General features: G+C 42.8%; 1 protein-coding gene across 1 annotated transcript in view; it reads right to left on the reverse strand.

Moving 5' to 3' along the window:
• The window catches only part of LOC140210924 (dynein axonemal heavy chain 8-like), a 504,855-nt gene that overhangs the window by 406,218 nt on the left and 77,378 nt on the right, over positions 1-21,259 (reverse strand). The window contains exons 10-11 of the mRNA XM_072280194.1: positions 17,017-17,163; positions 6,629-6,826 (exon numbers count right to left, since the gene is read on the reverse strand). Coding sequence (XP_072136295.1) covers positions 6,629-6,826; positions 17,017-17,163 — 345 coding nt within the window. The remainder of the gene's footprint in view (positions 1-6,628; positions 6,827-17,016; positions 17,164-21,259) is intronic.

Below are 21,259 nucleotides of genomic sequence, written 5' to 3' on the forward strand. Positions count from 1 at the left end.
CTGTCTATCCAAATACTTGTATATCCAATCCCTTAGAATACCTTCCAATAACTTGTCCACTACTGATGTCAGGCTCATTGGCCTATAATATCCTAGATTATTCTTAGAGCCTTTCTTAAACAACAGAATGACATTAGTTATTCTACAATCCACCAACACCTCCGTGTTGGCTAAAGACATTTTAAATATCTCTTCTAGAGCCGCTACAATTTCTACACTAGCCTCCCACAAGGTCCAAAGGTAACATCTCATCAGGCCCTGGGGATTTACCCACTTTATTTTTCCTCAGGACAGCAAATACCTCTTCCTCTGAAATCTGTTTAAATGTCCATGACCTCCCTGTTGTTTTCCCTCACCTCTATAGACTCTGACTGTCTCCCGAGTAAATAAAGGTGCAAAAAATACATTGAAGATCTCCTCCATTCTTTCAGTTCCATCCACAGATGATCACTCTGATCTTTCAGAGGACCAGCTTTGTCCTTTGCCATCCATTTGCTTAAAGAAAAATCTTAAAATCTGTGGAATCCCTTGGGATTCTCTTTCACCTTTCTGCTAGAGCAACCTCATATCTTCAGGAGCAAACCAGCCCTACTATACAGGTCCCATCTTCCCTGGAAAAAACCCAATGATCCAAAAATCTGAAGCCCTCCCTCCCTCCCTCTGACCTCTGGCTCATGAGGCTTCAATGAGGAGAGGCAAAACCTGAAGTCCCCTTCACAGAATGGCTGCTCCACTTAAACCTACCTTGTTTTTACTGGTCCTTACCAAGAGCCTAATTATGCTCAGTCCAACATCCCAGGAACTGAGGCGTGCAACATGTCCCAACTGCCCCACTCATTTCTTTTGAACTCTCTCCTGCTACGCAATCCAAAGTCTGTTCAGGCTTTGCATGTAGAATAGATTTTGTGTGGATCTTACTCCTCCAAATGACAGTTAGCACTGTACTGAATGCATTTAAAATCAAATCAAATACCAATTAGGTGTGAGGTGATGTGTTTTGGGAAGTAGAACAGGTGTAGGACATACCCAGTAAATGGTTCAGCAATAAGGAATGTTAATGACCCAAGTCCATAATTCCCTGAAAGTGCCAACACAGGTCAGTGAATAGGAGGCATACTTATCTTGGTACGTATAGGAATAAACTGTTTGTGCTGCGACAATATGTTGCAACTTTACAAAACACAAGTTATGCCAAGCTTGGAGTACTGTGTGCCATTCGAGTTGCCACACTGTAGGAAGGATGCTTCCAGTCCTCGATATGTTTCCTCCACTGCAGGACTTCAAATTATGGGGAAAGAGTGTACAGATGGGGCTTGTTTCTCCTGGACCAAAGCAGACTTGGGGTGAAGCAATGGAAGTTTATGAGAGACTTTGACTTGATATTATCAAAATCTTTTTTCCTGTGTGAGGGATCTGAACAAGACTGCACAGTTTTAAGGTGAGAAATAGGTGATTTAAAAGGAACCTCAGGGGAAAGTTGTTTTTTTTTACAGAGTGATTAGTATCTGGAGGAACTCAGGTCAAGCTGCACCTATGGAAAAGGAGTAAACAGGTCAAGCGAGGAGAAATTACTAAAAATTGAAGAAATCGATGTTCATGCTGTCAGGCTGGGGGCTATCAAGACAGCAGACAAGGTGTTGCTCCTTCAACCTGAGAGTGGTCTCATCATGGCTGTACAGGAAGCTGTAACTGATGTGTCAGAATAGGAATGGGGAGTAGAATTAAAGTAGTTGGCCACCAGAAAATCCTCCCTGGAGTGAAGATGATTGACTCAGCAGTTCACTTATCTACAGTATGTCATGTCTCACTAATGTAAAGAAATCTACGCCTGGAACACTGGATACAGTAGATGACCCCAATAGACTTGCAGGTGAGCTGTTGCCTTACCTGGAAGGACTGTTTGAGGCCCTAAATGGTGGAGAGAGAGGAGGTGAATGAGCAAGCATTATGCTTGTGCTGCTTGCAGGGATAAGTGCCAGGAGGGAGATCAGTGGGAAAGGACAAATGGGAAAGGGAATCACAGAGAGAGCAATCCCTACAGAAAGTGGAGAGGAGTGGGGACGTAAAGGTGTGTTTACTGGATGTGGAGGCTCGTGTGATTGTAGGTTAAGGACAAGAGGAACTCTATCCCTGTTATTCTGGCGGGAAGATGGGATGAGGGCAAATGTCTGGGAATAGAGTAGATGGAGGTGAGGGCAATATCTATGGTAAAGGAAGGGAAACACCGTTCTCTGAAAGAGGACATCTCTGATGCTCTGGAAAGTCTCATCCTGAGACAGATGTGATAGGGATGGAGGAACTGAGAAAAGGGAAAGACATTTTTACAAGTGACATGTTGGGAAGAGGTACAGCCAAGGTAGCTGTAAAAATCAGTAGGATTATAAAATAGTTTTTGTCTGTTTCCAGAGATGGAGACAGAGATCAAGAAAGGGGAGAGAGAGGAAATGGACCAAGTGAATTTCAGGGCAGGAACGCATGAAGCAACACCAATACAATTGTTAGAAAGAGTTCAGAGCATCACTAGTACTGATAATTCCATATTTGGAAAATCGACTGTTTCATATTGCCAGTGAGAAGGCAGGCATAACTGGGGCCAATTCCTCCTCCTCTCCCAAACTTACTCTGGCTTCTTCCCCCTTCCTTTCCAATCCTGATGAAAGATCTCAACCCAAAACATTGACTCTTTATTCCTCTCCATGAATCCTGCCTGACCTGTATTTGGTGTGTGTTACTCTGGGTTTCCAGCATCTGCAGAATCTCTTGTGTTTATGATTGGTATCTGGAATGTGCTGCCACAGGGTTGATGGAATCAGGTACAAGTACTATGTGTAAAGGGCCTTTAGACATAGACTTAAGCAGACAAGGCAAAGAAGGATATTGTCCCAATGTGGGCAAATGATGTTAGTGTAGATAAGCAAAAAGGTCAGCATGGATCTGGTGGGCTGTGGGACTATTTCCATGTTATACAACTCCATAAATGATCTTGTATCACTCTAATTTTTACCCCAACTGCAAATACTTCAATCATTGTATAATCAAAATCTAAAAATCAAAATCTATAAATCAAAAAATGTTAGATGATGCTGGCAGCCAAAGCAAAAACAGAAAATATACTATATAACATAAAATACCATCACTGGGTTCCGGCAAACTAGCAACAGAGGAGCTGAAGGCAGTGTGGACAGGGCCAATGACCTTAACCTGTTCTTTACCAGATTTGACATTGTGGCCACTGCCCATCCCCCACATGAGTCATCTGTTGTCGGCCCCCAACCAACACATATTCCACTCTCCCCTCCTACCCCTCCTCACAGTCCCCCACCCTGCTCTCATGACTATACCCCTTCCCCACACAAAACCACCACGGCGGGCTTCACAGCTGAACAGATGAGAAGACAGCTGAAACGTCTCAACCCAAGCAAGGCTGCAGGACTGGATGGTGTCAGTACCAGGGTGCTCAAAGCCTGTGCCCCTCAGCTATGTGGAGTACTTCACCATGTATTCAACCTGAGCCTGAGGCTCCGGAGGGTTCCTGTACTGTGGAAAACGTCCTGCCTCGTCCCTGTGCCGAAGACACCGCGCCCCAGTGGCCTCAATGACTACAGACCGGTGGCATTGACCTCCCACATCATGAAGGCCCTGGAGAGACTCGTTCTGGAGCTGCTCTAGCCTATGGTCAGGCCACACTTAGATCCCCTCCAGTTCGCCTACCAGCCCCGACTAGGAGTTGAGGATGCCATCGTCTACCTGCTGAACCGTATCTATGCTCACCTGGACAAGCCAGAGAGCACTGTGATGGTCATGTTTTTTGACTTCTCCAGTGCGTTCAACACTATCCGCCCTGCTCTGCTGGAGGAGAAGCTGACAGCAATGCAGGTGGATGCTTCCCTGGTATCATGGATTCTTAACTACCTGACTGGCAGACCACAGTACATGTGCTTGCAACATTGTGTGTCCGACAGAGTGATCAGCAGCACTGGGGCTCCACAGGGGACTGTCTTGTCTCCCTTTCTCTTCACCATTTATACCTCAGACTTCAACTACTGCACAGAGTCTTGCCATCTTCAGAAGTTTTCGGATGACTCTGCCATAGTTGGAAGCATCAGCAAGGGAGGTGAGGCTGAGTACAGGGCTACAGTAGGAAACTTTGTCACATGATGTGAGCAGAATTATCTGCAGCTTAATGTGAAAAAGACTAAGGAGCTGGTGGTAGACCTGAGGAGAGCTAAGGTACCGGTGACCCCTGTTTCCATCCAGGGAGTCAGTGTGGACATGGTGGAGGATTACAAATACCTGGGGATATGAACTGACAATAAACTGGACTGGTCAAAGAACACTGAGGCTGTCTACAAGAAGGGTCAGGGCCGTCTCTATTTCCTGAGGAGACTGAGGTCCTTTAACATCTGTCGGACGATGCTGAGGATGTTCTATGAGTCTGTGGTGGCCAGTGCTATCATGTTTGCTGTTGTGTGCTGGGGCAGCAGGCTGAGGGTAGCAGACACCAACAGAATCAACAATCTCATTCGTAAGGCCAGTGATGTTGTGGGGATGGAACTGGACTCTCTCACGGTGGTGTCTGAAAAGAGGATGCTGACTAAGTTGCATGCCATCTTGGTCAATGTCTCCCATCCACTACATAATGTACTGGGTGGGCACAGGAGTACATTCAGTCAGAGACTCATTCCACCGAGATGCAGCACAGAGCGTCATAGGAAGTCATTCCTGCCTGTGGCCATCAAACTTTACAACTCCTCCCTTGGAGGGTCAGACACCCTGAGCCAATAGGCTGGTCCTGGATTTATTTCATAATCTACTGGCATAATTTATATATTACTATTTAACTATTTATGGTTCTATTACTATTTATTATTTATGGCGCAACTGTAACGAAAACCAATTTCCCCGGGGATCAATAAAGTATGATTATGACTATATAAAAGAGCACAGCATAAGAACAGGCCCTTCAAGCCCACAATCTCCATTGGATGTTCCTGATGTAATTCGTCAATATTGATGAAACCAAGCTGAGACCATCTTACACGACATCCATGCCCTGTCCACAGTGGCCATCTTGACCTCTCAGTTGCATGCCATTTCCCACACTGATCTCCCAGACTTCAGCTCTCTCCACTGTCAGAGTGAGCTTGGGTGGGTTGCTGAAACCCAATGATATGAATAGTGAATTTTCCAGATTCAGGTAACCTTCACTCCTTTCTGTCTCGGGGTGGCATCCACAGACAACCCCCCAGCCGCCACCCCCACTGTTACATTCAGTTTCATTCCCTACTTCTATCTGATTCACTCTGCCCCTCATTCCTGCGTTATCTAGTTCCACTTATATCTTTTTTTTAAATCAGATTCCAGCATCTGCAGCCTTTTGTTTCTACTAATCACTTTCTAGTCTTGAGTTGTGGGCATGTTACGTCGATGCCAATACTGTGGCAACACCTGTGGGCTGCTCCCAGCACAATCCTCTGTTTATGGACTGTTTGTCCCACTCCCATCAGGGAAGAGGTTATGTGGCATCCATGTCAGGACCACTAGACTGAAAACAGTTACGTCCCCCAAGCCATCAGGCTGATCAACCTCCCCCACCCAGTAACTGCCTCCACCACCACTACATGCAAATCACCTAGCATCTCTTTATGTATATACAATCAGTAGATCTATATTATCATTATTTGTACATTGTGTTTTATAGGATTGCTTTTATATTTATATTTCTCTTTCTTTGGTTTTTTTGTTGTGTTCTTTATGCTTATTGTGTTTTTACACTGCATTGGAGCTGAAGTAACAATCTCATTTACACTTCTGTACTGAACAGTGACAATAAACAATCTTGAATCTTCATCTAATCTTTGACAACCTTCCTCACTATCCACAACTCCACCAATTTTCATATAATTAGCAAGGTTACATTGGCTATTCCCACTCCTCTGAGACCTCAACTGTAGTTAAAGAGGATACAATGATTTTTGCCAAGGTCCCAGCAATTTTCTCTCTTGTCCTGGGAACTAAACCGCAATAATGTTACTCAAAAACCCAACACCTGCTCCTTCATGACATCAACATGCCCTAGAATATCAGCATAGCCTTCCCTGATCTCACTATCCTCCATGCCCTCGAGATGGTGTCTACCAAACTGAAGTACTCATTTAGTATTTCACCCACTCCCACTGGCTCCAGGCAAAGTGCCTTCCTTTGCTCCCTCTCATTCACCTCCTGCTTTTAAAGAAAATATAAAATGCTGGAAATATTCCGAGCAGGCAGCACATTAAATTGATGACCTTTCATTTACAGATCTTTCATGTACTCAGTAACTGATAATACATAATTCTCTGACTGACATTATCTGCCATAATAGATTCCTCTGAAATGGACAAGAGATCAGCCTGAGACTAAACCTTATTTCTCAAATTTTTATTCAGGAAATTACTCCACTTTTTGAACTTTGAATTCAAGGTTAGTAATCTAACTTCTTGACATGCATATGACAGTAACTAGGAGATAATAGTCACCAAAGAATTTAAAAAATGATAGGAGTGGTACAGAGGCGAGTGTGGATTTAACTTATCAAGGAAAAAATGGTTATAATCTCAGAGAGTATATTTGCAATAACTTCTGTTACCTCTAAATCAGATATCTGTTTCATAAATACCGCATGGTCTGCATTAAACTCCTTTTTACGAGGGTCCAGAATGTCATAATGGCTCTTCTTCAGATTCAAACAAATATTGTGGAATTTAATTGCCAGGATCTCTATTCCTTCAATTGTGGAATGTTGCAATGCTGAAAAGGTCTTCACTGTGTTAACCATTGCAGTGATCTGCAATGTCAATGAGATAAGAATTATTTAATATGTACTCCACAGCAGTCCATTCATTTGACTGAAATGATATAATTAACTAAATTTATTATTTTTGTTGATGAAAATTCACAGAATCACAGTAACGGAAGCTACTGAGTACAATGGTGATTCACAACAAGAATAGCCCAGTGAGTCCCACTTCCCTGTCTGCTCCCCACAGCCCTTCATGGTTTTCCCCTTTTTAAGTATTTCAAGATCGCAGATAGCTGCAGTATTGAAGGAAGCCACTTGACAACTAGGTCACAGTCAAAGTTCTATAAAATAGAAACAGACCATTCGGCCCACCACATCTACACTGACCATCATGCCTATCTATACTAATCCCATTTGTCTTATTGATTCCATATCCCTTTATGCTCTGAATTCGTCTAGTAACAGCAGCCCAGCTAGTTCTACTCTACAGAAAAAAAGACCAGCTACAGAATGTAGTTACCTTTGTTGGAAAGGATTATTGTTCCTTGCAGGTTTATGAGGATATGCTACTGTTATTATTTTTCTTTAAAGGGGGAAGATGTGCGCATAATAAAGAACTTCAGTTCCCAGTGGCCAATGCGAACAGTTCAGCAGGAACCAGAAGCTACAATGATGAAAGGGTCGCACATGCTCAGTGTTGAAGAGGAGTTTTGTAATAAGATGTTCCAGAGTAAAGCTACGCCAAGTTTGTCTTTATCAAGAACAAACATAACAGAAGACACTGGTAGTATGCCGGAAGTACGAGTGTGGCAAGGGGCAGAAGGGAGTGCAGCTGCTCTTACCAGGGAGATGGTGCTTGGGAAACAGAAAGATCTGAAGGTAGATAAGTCACCTAGAGCTAATGGATTACACACCCCAGGGTTCTGAAAGAGGTAGCTGAAGAGATTGTGGAGGGCATTAGTAATAATCTTGCAAGAATCAATAGATCCTGGCATGGCTGCAAAGGATTGGAAAATTGCAAGTATCACTCCACTCTTCAAGATGGGAAGAAGGTAGAAGAAAGGTAACTATATGCTCATTAGCCTGACCTCAGTGGTTGGGAAGATGTTGCAGTCGATTGCTAAGGATGTGGTTTCAGGTTATTTGGAGGCACATGACAAAATAGGCTGTAGTCAGCATTGTTTCCCTAAGGGAAAATCTTGCCTGACAAATCGGTTAGAATTCTTTAAAGAAATAACAAGCAGGATAGATAAAGGAGAATCAATGGATGTTCTGTACTTGAATTTTTAGGCGGCCTTTGACAAGGTGCCACACGTAAGGCTGCTAAACAAAATAAGAGCCCAGGGTATTACTTGAAAAATACTAGCATGGATAAAGCATTGGTTGATTGGCAGGTGGCAAAGAGAGAGAATAAAGTAATCCTTTACAAACTGGCTGCCAGTAACTCGTAGTGTTCCACAGGGGTCTGTGTTGGGACCACTTCTTTTTACGTCATACATCAATGATTTGGATGATAGAATTGAAATGACTTAAATTGACCTTATTTCTTATATCCTTCACATACATGAGGAGTAAAAATCTTTACATTATGTCTCTGTCTAAATGTGCAATTTATAGTAATTTGTAATAAATAGTATGTACAACAGAACAGTCAACATAGCCTAGAAATACAATTGTATCAGCATGAATTAATGAGTTTGATGGTCTGGTGGAAGAAACTGTCCCGGAGTATATTGGCACTGTTTTTATGCTGCGGTACTGTTTCCCAGATGGTAGCAGCTGGCTCTAATGGCTCTGTGGCCAAGTTTGCAGATGATACAAAAATAGGTGGAGGGGCAGGTAGTGTTAGGAAGCATGGAGGCTGAAGAAGGACTTAAACCGATTAGGAGAATGGGCAAAGAAGTGGCAGATAAAACACAGTGTCATGAAGTGCCTGATCATGCATTTTGGTGGAAGAAATAAAAGCATAGACTATTCCCTAAATGGGGAGAAAATTCTAATTGAGAGTCCTCTTGCAGGATTCCCTGAAGGTTAATTTGCAGGTTGAATCAGTGGTGTGGAAGGTGAATACAATATTAGCATTCATTTGAAGAGGACTAGAATATAGAAGCAAGGTTGTAATACTGAGGCTTTACAAGGCTGAGGCCTCACTTGGAGTATTTTGTGCAGTTTTGGGCCCTTTGTTTAAGAAAGGTTCTGCTGACATTGGAGGGGGTTCAGAGGAGGTTCACAAAAGTGATTCTGGAAATGAAAGGGTTATAATATGAACAGCAATTGAAAGATCTGAAGCTGTACTCACTGGAATTTAGAAGAATGGGGGGGGGGAATCTTATTGAAACCTATCAAATATTGAAAGGCCTAGACAGAGTGGATGTGAGGAGGATGTTTCCTTTGGTGGGGGAGTCTAGGATCAGAGGACACAGCCTCAAAGAGGGACATCCATTTAGAACAGAGGTGAGGAGGAATTTCTTTCGCCAGAGGGTGGCGAATCTGCGGAATTCATTGCCACAGGCAGCTAAGGAGGCCAGGTTACTGGATGTATTTAAGGCAGAAGATGATAGGTTCTAGATTAGTCAGAGTGCAAAAGGTTACGGGGAGAAGGGGGGAGAAGGCAGGAGAATGGGGTTGAGAGGGAAATGGCAAATCACACTCCAGGGGCTGAATGGCCTAATTCTTTTCCTATGTTTGATGGTCTTGTGGTCTTTACAAGACAAGGATAGGCTTCTCTCAAGGAATACCAGAATTCTCCAAGGCTTTTTGAGTTAAACTCTAATTGTAGTAAGCTTTTTTAATGAAATGCTAAATTTCAGTTAGACGTTATTGAAAATACAGGTGCAAATTTTTTCCCATCCAAGTTCATCGACGACCTGGAATCTATTGGGCTCCGTGGACCCCAGGTTCAGAACTCCTGATCTTGAAGTCTGTAAAGTTATTTGATCAGCTCAATATTTTTTGAATAATTTGGAAATAAAAAGCCTTATTATTCTCGGTTTCCAAAAGAAAACAGCCAACATCTAACATTTGGATTTTTTTTGAAAATACATTCCATGGTAGGGAGATAAATGTATCCAAGATGTTAAATAACTTATCTGAATGTGGAGGTAGGAGAAGCAAAAGTTCTCCTCGTGAGTAACATTAAAGTAACACATAGCCAAGTCCATGTCGCTCGTGACCTGTACCCACAGTCAAATATATTCATGGACAATAAACATCCCAACATCTCCTAAAAATTTCCAATGTTTACCCACCTCTACTTCCTTACCACTCCTCTTAATATCTTGAATATAAAACTTGGATCATTTTTCCCCAAAATTTCCAGGACCTGGGAAGTAAAGAACAGCCAGAAACAGCACTCTGATTCTAGGCCCAATTAAAGGAAGTTGATGTTAAGGTTTACTTTTCCAGAGGTGGCCTCCGGTGATTCTGTTAAGCACTGCTGGTTTGGTTGCCGCGCATTTGATGAACCTGACTTCAGCATGTACAGAACGTCTGCTATTCCTATGAAGCAGTAAATAATTCACTGAATAGCTAACTCCAATATATCTGCAGGGAGACAACTTGGTTTGTGACAGTAAAGTGAAAAATTTATGAAAGGTAATTATCATGATGGGAATTAAAGTTTGTATCTTTTTAAACTTGTTCCTTTGATCTTCAGTGAAATCTACAAAGGCTTCTGAAACATCAATGACAGAACATTAATTTGAAAGTTATTTAAAAGGACTCGGTAATTCTAAAACAGATGAAGTGAATGGTGAAGGTGATGCAATAAAACTCTGATCAAGTATTAAATAAACTTAAACAATGACAAACTAGCAGATTTTCCAAACTATCAGATGTAATTTCATTAATGCCCAACACATATTTAATTTATATTTTCTTCAAATATTGTACATCCAAATAAAATACTTTATGGTGAATTCCAGGTTTAAAGGGAGCATGGTAAACAGTGGAAGGAAATACAGAATCCGGGATACCGACAAGTGAAAGGGAACACAGGAAATGGGATCCAGCAGATGAATGAAGTGTCAGATGCCTAATACCATTCTTCTCAAGAAACTTCTTAAATTCTGCACTTGTGAAGTCCAGCCATATCACATCTGCTATCTGTGGTTGGTCAAGTTCTTTTTCTACCTTTTGGCCCGGGGCACGCGGCAGTGAGTGGGCCTTGTAAACCTTCAGCTGGCAGTTCTCCTTAAATGTGAACTTAACCACCGGACCACGGTATTCACCTGGATTTCAGTATTTCTGCCCGAGTTCTCCTAAATCCAGGCAGCGGAGCTTGGGTCTCATTGCTTCCTCCAGTTTTATTGCCAGTGTTAAAATGGGTAGGAGTTCAATGTAGTCCAGGAAGGGCATTTTCCATTGCAGCCATGATTCAGGGGCCCTTTTCGCCATAACTGTGCAACAAAATAGATTGGATGCTTCGAGTAGATCAGCTACTCTTTTGTTTTGATTCTCGTCACCAAGTGTTATGTATGCATGGAATGATAATGGAGTAGTATGATTAAATGTTTGTACTGAGTCACATTAGCAATGGTACACGCTGGGCAACTTAGTGTGGGAGCTATGAATGGGCCTGCCGAGGTGAAAGGCATGTGCACTTGAAAGCCCGTGCCCAAAAGAGAGTGCCTCCTGCACAGAGGCTCAGTTGATTCAAAGCCATCAATTGGCCACACGTGCATTTAGCACATTATTGCAATCGATCTGATATGGTACATCAACTTTGACAAAAACTAATGCTTTCAGATTAACTTGCACAAAATTTAAAATTCAAAAGAAAGATAAAGAAAAATTAAATAAAACCCATGTGAGAAAATAATCTGCCTAGCTTTTCCAGCATCTTGTATTTTTAACACAATTTACATTATACTGTATGTGTTTTCTCCGCAGAACATCTGTAGCATAATTGAAGAATTTCTGTGCCGTAAGAACTTTTTAAGGTACTAGTAGGCTTCGATCTCTTTTCCCACCAACTTTTCCTGATGACATGGTTTAACTAAATGAAATCATGTGTGAATTTATAATGTACATAGTGGGAAAGCATAGATAAGATTTTCACAAAGGGGAAGATCTGCATCTAATGGCTTTCCACGTGTCATTCTTTTGTATTAAGAAGGAGAGGAGATAAGTGGCCCACCTTGGAAACTTGCAGGGAAACAGACTGTACATCAGGAGTCAATTACTTTGATCAATGGCAAGTTGCATCGAGAATTGGAATAAGAGCTAATTATTTGGGAGATGAAGTTACAGTTGCAGCCAAGGGTTAAAAACTGTTTAAGATTATTAGATGCTGGAGGAACTCAGCAGGCCAAGCAGCATCTATGGAAAAGAGTAAACAGTCGACATTGGGTGTATTTAAGGCAGAGATTGATAGGTATCTGAGTAGCCAGGGCATCAAAGGTTATGGTGAGAAGGCGGGGGAGTGGGACTAAATGGGAGAATGGATCAGCTCATGATAAAATGGCGGAGCAGACTCGATGGGCCAAATGGCCGACTTCTGCTCCTTTGTCTTATGGTCTTATGGACATTTTCAGCCGAGACCCTTAAACAGAATTCCTGTTTAAGATTATTAGAGTACTAGGGCTTTAGAAGTGCATGATACTTTACTATAATCTTTACTGAATTTTCTATCACAATCTCATATTTTACAATATTTTATGCTAAATTATTTGCATCTCACTTTAGTTGTAGTGTTATATGTTACATTTTTTTCAAATAGAGTTCTGAGTTATGCTGTAGAATGAGTCTGGATTAGTTTTAATCCATTCAAAGAGGTTTAGATAGTAGGTAACGGCATATTAGTAATAACAAACTAAGGAGAATTTAGATAGTCCAGCAGAATAGGCAGGCATAACAGATGGACTACATAAAAGATTCATTTTGGCAGAAAGGATACAATGCAAACTAAAGGATCTAAAGTTCTAAAGGATGTGTGAGAGCAGAAGGATCTTCATAAAAAGGTGAATAAATATTTAAAAGTGGCAGGACATGCTGAGAAGCTGGTTAAAAGTATACGGGATCCATAAATAGAGGTGCAGAGTACAAAAGCAAGGAGATTAGTGTTTCAAAAAGGTTCAATGTAAATGAGCTACAAATGGAATATCCCATCTAATTCTGGTGATAACATTTTAGGGAGGATGTAAAGGTTGAATAGAAAATTCAATAAAGATTGGAAAGGTTTCAAAAAAGAAAAAGGAGGTATTTAAGCTATAAAACAGAATAGTTTCTAATACAATAAAGACTGCTGTGTTAAGAGACTGCCAGTCCAGTAATGAAGACTATTTATGAATACTACTGCTCATTGTAACCAGCTGAAAAAACTGAGCTCTTGCTCTGTTAAGATCAAGAAAAGTTCAGCTTTAACAATTGGGGATCAGAGAGTTGTTGTATAGTCCACATGGTGATAAGCAGAAAATAAATCCCATACCAGATACATAGAAAGCATCATGAAGACGTTTAGGCTTGTGGTTTCTATAAGACACTGCAAAGCCTGTCAGTAGAACCCAACTACAACACCAGATCTCAAAACATAGGCTTCTGACACAGTCTCGTTCAGTGCCCAATAGGAAATTCTGACAGCTTGGACATTACTACACTACCTATCTAGAAAATTTCTTTCACAAAGGCACCTTTGACCACAAGTCTGTCAGGTAGTGGTCAGTCACAAACATTCCACAGGTATTCTGAGCAGAATATCACATTCATTTGGCAGAATGTCTCATCACCAAAAACTACAACCTACTTGTTGGCAGTGAGAGGGACACACCCATCAGATCCTTGCTGCATAATCTGAATCTACTCTCAGTGCACAGTGCCCTCAGGACCTCTGTAATGAGCAGGAGACGATCGCTCACATCTTTCTGAGGTGCATTTGCAAGGGAGTTCTGGAAAAGTATGCAAGATTTCTTGTCAAGGTTCACCCTAGTAGATGCATAACAAGAGGTTATATCAAGACATACAAAAGTGCTGCTGTAAGAAGCACTTTGGTCTGCCCAAAACTTGTTGGTCTTCCAATACGAGATGATGGTACAGGTGTCCCCCGATTTTCGAATGTTCGCTTTATGAAACCTCACTGTTATGAAAGACCCACATTAGTACCCTGTTTTCGCTTTCAGAAGGTGTTTTCACTGTTATGAAAAAAAAGCAGCGCACGGGGAAAATCAGTGTGCAATAGAAGGCAGCGCGCCGTGCGCCCCGAGCAGCCGCTCTCCCCGGATTCGGAACGGCATTCTCGCCTGCATTGCTTAAACACGTGCCCGTGAGCAGCCATTTGCAAGATGAGTTCTAAGGTATTGGAAAAACCTAAAAGAGCTCGTAAGGGTGTTACACTTAGCGTAAAACTAGACATAATTAAGTGTTTTGAGCGTGGTGAATGAAGTAAGGACTAAGTGAGTTTGGCTTGTGGAAGCTGACCAACATGATGTTGAAGAGGTTTTGGCATCCCATGACCAAGAACTGATAGATGAAGAGCTGATGCAATTGGAAGAGGAAAGGATAACAATCGAAACCGAATGCAGTAGCAAACGGACAAAGTGACTGCGTGAGATTTTCGCTGCAATGATAAAGTACGACTTTAATTTTGAAAGGGTACATAGGTTTAGGGGATATTTGCAGGATGGTTTGAGTCCTTATAAAGAACTGTATGATAGAAAAATGCACGAGGCTCAGCAGTCAAGCAAGCCTTCCACATCAGCCACAGCAGACGACGAACCTCAACCTTCGACATCGAGGCAGGCAGTCATAGGAGAAGATGAGCTGCCTGCTCTAATGGAAACAGACGACGAGATGACACCCCAGTGTCCCACCACCCCAACACCCAGGCCGCGGACAGATACTGTACCGATTTGCGGAGAATGCAGTAGTAGCCGGGAGGTACACAGCACATCTTTAAGAAAAAGCCAGAATAAACATGCTAATTAATTAGGTGCTGCCCGACACGTAATTAATTAGCATGTTTATTTCGGCTTTTTCCTTAAAGATATGCTGGATGCCTCCCAGCTACTGCTGTACCCCTGCGTGCTTCGTGGTTCAGTATCTGTCGGCGGCCCAGAGGGTGGGGGCCACTGCACCACCCAACCTGCAATGGCTCAGTCTAACACACCATCATCAGTGTGCTCAGTGCTGAACCAATTCCGGTAAGTGACACTACACTGTACATACATTATCTCTACTTTATATAGGCTGTGTATTTTTACATGTTATTTGGTATAATTTGGCAGCTTCATAGCTTAAAGGTTACTGGAGAGCGCTTGTGCCGTGTTTTTGCCAACAGCGCTTGCGTGAGATTTTCTGCCGAGAGTGCTTGCGCGAGATTTTCGCTACGGAGAACAGTTCAGTAGTGATTGTGGATAAATATTTCTACTTTACATAGGCTGTGTATTTATCATATCATTCCTGCTTTTACTATATGTTACTGTTATTTATGTGTTATTTGGCATGATTTGGTAGGTTATTTTTGGGTCTGCCAACGCTCACAAAATTTTTCCATATAAATAAATGGTAATTGCTTCTTTGTTTTACGACATATTGGCTTACGAACCGTTTCATAGGAATGCTCTACCTTCGGATGGCGGGGGAAACCTGTAAGGGAATGATGTATATTCCAGGCTGTAGGAGTATGTGCTGAGGTATGAAATGAAACGATACGGCTAACGTAAAGACTTTGCGGGGGAGGGGTGCTGTCTACATTCTTCTGGCAGTAGACACTGAGGGGCTGTGTAAAAGCTTCATGAACACTATGTTTTGTTCAATGACAAATGTGCTCTGTATATAGAAAGTATTCATACAAGTGCATCGATTTGATAATTCTCTGAATGAAGGGCTTATGTCCATCTGGTATCACTCTATGAGTACATGACAATAATTCTTCAATGCAAATGATACAAAAAAAATTTCAGATTCTCATACTGAAGTTAAATGCCTCTTTAACAAAAGTTTCAGATCTTGTGACAGAGTGATCCAATTACGATTTTCTATCAAGGTGGACTCAGGATACAGTATGTGATAAAATAACTCCTAATTGCATAATATGACTCTCACTACATATTCATGAGGCCTCTCCTGCCTCTAGCATTTTATCAGATAATTTGTTAATCTGCATAATTACCATGTTGACAAACCACAGAAGGAATATGTCAGTGACTTTCCTAGATTTAATTTTTTAATATTTTTTCCACTTTTGTTGAGAACTGCCAGCTTTAATTCAGTCATCACTGAGACCTGCAGCATCATTGTTTAAAACTTTCTGGTTTCAGTTAATTAAGTTTGCTGACAACACTACACTGATCAGCCTAATCTCAAATAATAATGAGGCAGTCTACAGAGAAGAAGTCATCACCCTGACACAGTGCTGTTAAGAAAACAACCTCTCCCTCAATGTCATAAAAACAAAGGAGCTAGTTGTGGACTACAGGAGGAATGGAGACAGACTAACCCCTATTGACATCAATGAATCTGGGGTTGAGACGGTGAACAGCTTTAAATTCCTCGGCATCCACATCACCGAGGATCTCACGTGGTCTGTATATACCGGCTGTGTGGTGAAAAAGGCACAACAGCACCTCTTTCACCTCAGATGGTTGAAGGAGTTTGGTATGGGCCCCCAAATCCTAAGGACTTTCTACAGGGGCACAATTGAGAGCATCCTGACTGGCTGCATCACTGCCTGCTATGGGAACTGTACTTCCCTCAATAGCAGGACTCTGCAGAGAGTGGTGCGGACAGCCCAGCTTATCTGTAGATGCGAACTTCCCACTATTCAGGACATTTACAAAGACAGGTGTGTGAAAAGGGCCCCAAGGATCATTGGGGATCCGAGTCACCCCAACCACAATCTGTTCCAGCTGCCACATCCAGGAAACAATACCGCAGTATAAAAGCCAGGACCAACAGGCTCCAGGACAGCTTCTTCCACCAGGCCATCAGACTGCTTAATTCATGCTGACGCAACTGTATTTCTTTGTTATATTGACTGTCCTGTTGTACATACTATAAATTGCACATTGCACATTTAGACGGAGACATAACGTAAAGATTTTTACTCATGTATATGAAGGATGTAAGAAATAAAGTCATTTCAATTATGTTTTATTTATTACACATGAATATGATTTAATAATTCTAATAAATGGCATAGCTAATACATGGTATAGGTACAAAATAATTTCAATTAAATTCTATCAGTCAAGTAAACGAATATAAAACTAGAACTGGTTCACATTTTGTGCTTTCTTTACCTTTGCCATCCTTTTACAGAAGACCTCCAGTTTACCAAATATATACATTTCTGACAAATCAAAAGGATTATCCTGTGCTGTTTCAGTTGCATGTTTTTTTGTATTCTGGAAATATCTGCGATACTCCACCAATAATTTTTTACATTCCTGAGGTAAACAAAATTATCACAAATTATTACATATTTCTAATGATCTTCTGAATCTGACCTTATTCATCTTTTAACCTACACATTCAGCAATTTTACTTGTTTGATTTCAAGGTACCACCTGGTATCAAGCCCTGCCAGCCAAACGAGCCTGCGCAGCCCAATTACACCGGTGACCATTTAACCTTCAAAAAGGCAGCTTGTCAGTACATTCTCAATGCCAATTAGGGTTGATTGGATATTTTTTAAATGGCTGATCTACACTGGCCTCAACTCTTCTGTTCCAGTTCCCACAGCCCTAGTTCCCCAAAGTTTCAAAAATTTATCTACCTCCACCTTAAATACATCCAATGAACTGGTCTCTATGACCTTCTAAGGTAGAGAAGTCCATAGATTTAGCACCCTTGGAGAAAAGAAATCTCTATTTTAACTGGCCAGCACCTTATCTTGTAACATAATCACAGATGATCATATGCATCATCTATTTTCTCATGAGAATTCTCTGGAATTCGTCTCTTGACTCAATGTGCAAGTAAGAAGAACTAATTAGATTATTGGGTTAATTAGTTCAGCAGAACATCATGGATGAATAGCCTATCCTGGTCTCTTCTGTGACTCGGTTATTTCCCTTGAATATACAAAACAAATGAGCATCTATAGGGTGAGAGATTTCCAACTTACAACCTTCATGTCTAAAAAAATCTGTATTTAATCCCTCATCCTAACATTGCACTGTCTAGTTCTGGATCACCCAACCTCCCACCAGTTTCCTACCAATTCATGGATATTTCAATGCAATTCTTGGTTGTGGTATTTACTGAACAGGTAGTAATACTTAGCAGTTATACCAGGAAGAATGACTGGATGTTTTAGAAAGGTGACCTGATGTAGGAAGTCTGTGACCTTGTGAAAGGCTTTTACTGGTCAGTACAACAGTCCCCATACATGTGGTAGCCTAGAATCAAAGTCCATATAACATAGCCCCTAATGAATTCACAAACAAAAAACAGGTGCATGTTCTTTATCCTGATAATGGTTAGGGAGTAGAGTTTATTACCGGTATCAATGCTGTCAGGAAACGCAGAGGAGGCTTGACCCAAACGCAAAGCAGCAGAGATGATTTAGCAGTAGGTGATCACTTTACTAATAAACTGCAAAATAACAAGTCACAAGGGGCCACAAAACAAGACAGGACAGATACTAAACAGGCAACAAGATTAACTGAGGCCAGGAGCAACTGGTTGAGGCTGGCTGGTTTGATGGGTGAACAAGGACTGTGGATGACAGCAGGGTTTGAATAGGCAGCAGGTGATGAGTTGGAAACAAGTGTCAAATGATTCCTGTAAGCTGGGAGGAGCCTGCCTGGCAGGCCGGACAAGACACCCCCTCCCATGGCCAGCACCTGTTGGCTCAGGATGATTAGAATGGGTCTGGTGAGGTCTTCAATGAGCTGCAGATCCAAGATGAAATTGGATAGCACCCAAGACTGTTCCTCTGGACCACACCCTTCCCAGTTAACCAGGAACTGCACACCCCATCCATGATTATGTGAATCTATCATCCAGCACACCATGTACACTGGACCACCTTCCACTTTACTGGGCTCAGGTGGGTTGAGTGGTCCGTGGAGAACGGACTTGAGGCAAAGCATGTGGAAGGTAGATGTGATGCTGAGGGATGGTGGCAGCTGAAGACGATACGTGAGTAGATTAATATAATAAGTAATCTCAAAGGGACCAGTGAACTGGGACGAGACCTTTCAGGAGTCGGTGGGTGGGGCAGATCTCAGGTGGACAGCCAGACACAGTTCCCAGGTCAGAGTAGTCTGGCTGGGTGCCACTAGTAGACCTTCACTTTTGGCTCCTCCACAGGGAACAACAGCCATTGGTAGCCATGAAGCACTTCAAAAGGTGACATGCCCATTGCAGATGAGGTGTGCACATTGTGGGAGACTTTGGCCAGGGCAAATACTTCTTCCATGTAGAAGGGTTAGCAGCAGTGAAGGATCGCAGAAACTTCTCCTCTTGCTGGTTGGCAGATGGTCTACAGGTGACAGCCAGAAGACAAACTCACTAAGGTACAGACAGGTGAGTAGAAGGCTCGCCAGAAGCAGGAGACAAATTGTGATCCCTGGTTTGACACAAAGTCTTGAGGCAAATTACATGTTGGAGAATCAGGACTGGCATCTCAGTGGCTGATGGAAGTTTGGTGAGGGCAGCAAAGTGGGCTGCCTTGGAGAACGGGCCACCACCATCACCATGGTCCCATCCGAAGGTTGCAAACTCGTGATGAAATTCATGGCAATGTGGGACCATGGCCATTGGAGGACCAGTAGGGGCCACAGGAGCCCAGAAGGCAGCTGGTTGGAGGAATTGAACTGGGCACATTGAAAGCAGGCAGTGATGAAGTTGCATACATCTGTAATCAGGGAGGGCCACCAGAACTGGGATCACAGAAAATCCAGGGTCCATCATGCACCTGGATGGCTGGAGAGGGGTGAGGAGGGCCCACTGGAGTGCCTTAAGAGCGCATGGCTGCTGACACGTACATGTGGTTATCAGGTGTGTCGGCCGGAGCAGGCTCGTGCTTAGGGCCTGGCCCATCTAGTTCTCAAGATCACAGACAATTGAAGCAACGATCTGGAAGGATGGATTGAGGGGCTGAGGGTCAATCACAGTTTCAGCTGGGTCAAACTGTCATGACAGGGCGTCTGTCTTAGAGTTCTTGGAGCCGGGTCGGTAGGAGATGGTGAAGTTGAATCGGAGAAGAGGGCCTGTCTCCTACTTCGTAACAGTGCTGTGTAGATTTGAACTTGCACGGAAGATGGCACAAGGGAGTGTCTTCCTATTCAGTCCTTGTTGGGAGAGGCTGGCCCCAATGCCTAAGTCAGATGTGTCCATCTCTACCACAGAATGCCCAGAGTGATTGCAATGGTGGAGAATGAGAGCAGTGGTGAAGCATCTGTTGAGCTCCTTGAAGGCATGATCTGCGGCAGCAGACCAGGTTATCTGTGAGGTAGGTGATTTGGTGAGGGAGATTTGGCTGTTGTTCATGATGAAATGGCAGCAGAAGTTGGAGAAACCCAAGAAGCACTGTATCTGTTTGAGGGAGCAGGGTCAGGGCCACTCAACAACAGTGTGCACCTTCTCTGAGTCCTTGGGTTGAAAGGACGTAACCCAGAAAGGACGTGCAAGAAGCACTGTATCTGTTTGAGGGAGCAGGGTCAGGGCATTCAACGACAGTGTGCACTTTCTCTGGGTCTGGGTCCTTGGGGTGAAAGGACGTAACCCAGGAAGGAAGTGAATAGGCTGTGGAACTGGCAGTTCTCTAACTTGCAGGACAGTTGGTTTTCAAAGAGACACCAAAGGGCTAAATGGACGTAACAGAAGTGGTCTAGGGGTCCTTGGAGAAGATGAGGATGTTGTCAAGATAGACAAACAAACACCTGTGTGGCTTGTCTCAGAGGATCTTGTGAATGAAGGCCTGGAAAACAGCTGGACTTGGTAAGTCTGAAAGAGCTAAGTATTCATAGTGGTCAATGGCTGTTATGAACACCGTCTTCCATTCATTCCCCTGGCGGATCCAGATCAGGACGTATGTACTCTAGATCCAGTTTGGTGAAGATCTGGGCTCTGCGGAACGTTTCGAATGCACTATCCATCAAGGGGAGAGGGTGGCAGTTCTTAATGGTGATTCTGAGGAGTCCATGGTCAGTGATGCAGAGATAGAGATCCTCATCTTTCTTTTTGACAAAGAAGAATCCTGCACCAGCTGGGACTGGGACAGTCAATTGAAGCCACGCTCCAGTGCTTTGGCGATGTAATCATTTATGGCTTGGGTCTCAGGAGAGGAAGTGAGAACAGGTAGCCTCAGGGAGGGGTGGTGCCCGGAGGAGGTCGATCTCGCAGACGTGAGCTCGGTGAAGCTTCCTTTTCACTAAAGGCAAAGCTAAGTCATGGTTATCCCTGTGGGAGTTTGCTGAGTTGAGAGTTTCTTACATCTCCACCGATTTACAGGGCTAAGTCAACTGAAGTTGCAGGAAGTTAGTCTAGCAGTGAACCTCACGAGTGAAAGTGAAGCTCATGAGTGGAGACCCA

The sequence above is a fragment of the Mobula birostris genome, chromosome 2, assembly GCF_030028105.1.
Source record: "Mobula birostris isolate sMobBir1 chromosome 2, sMobBir1.hap1, whole genome shotgun sequence".
NCBI lineage: Eukaryota > Metazoa > Chordata > Chondrichthyes > Myliobatiformes > Myliobatidae > Mobula > Mobula birostris.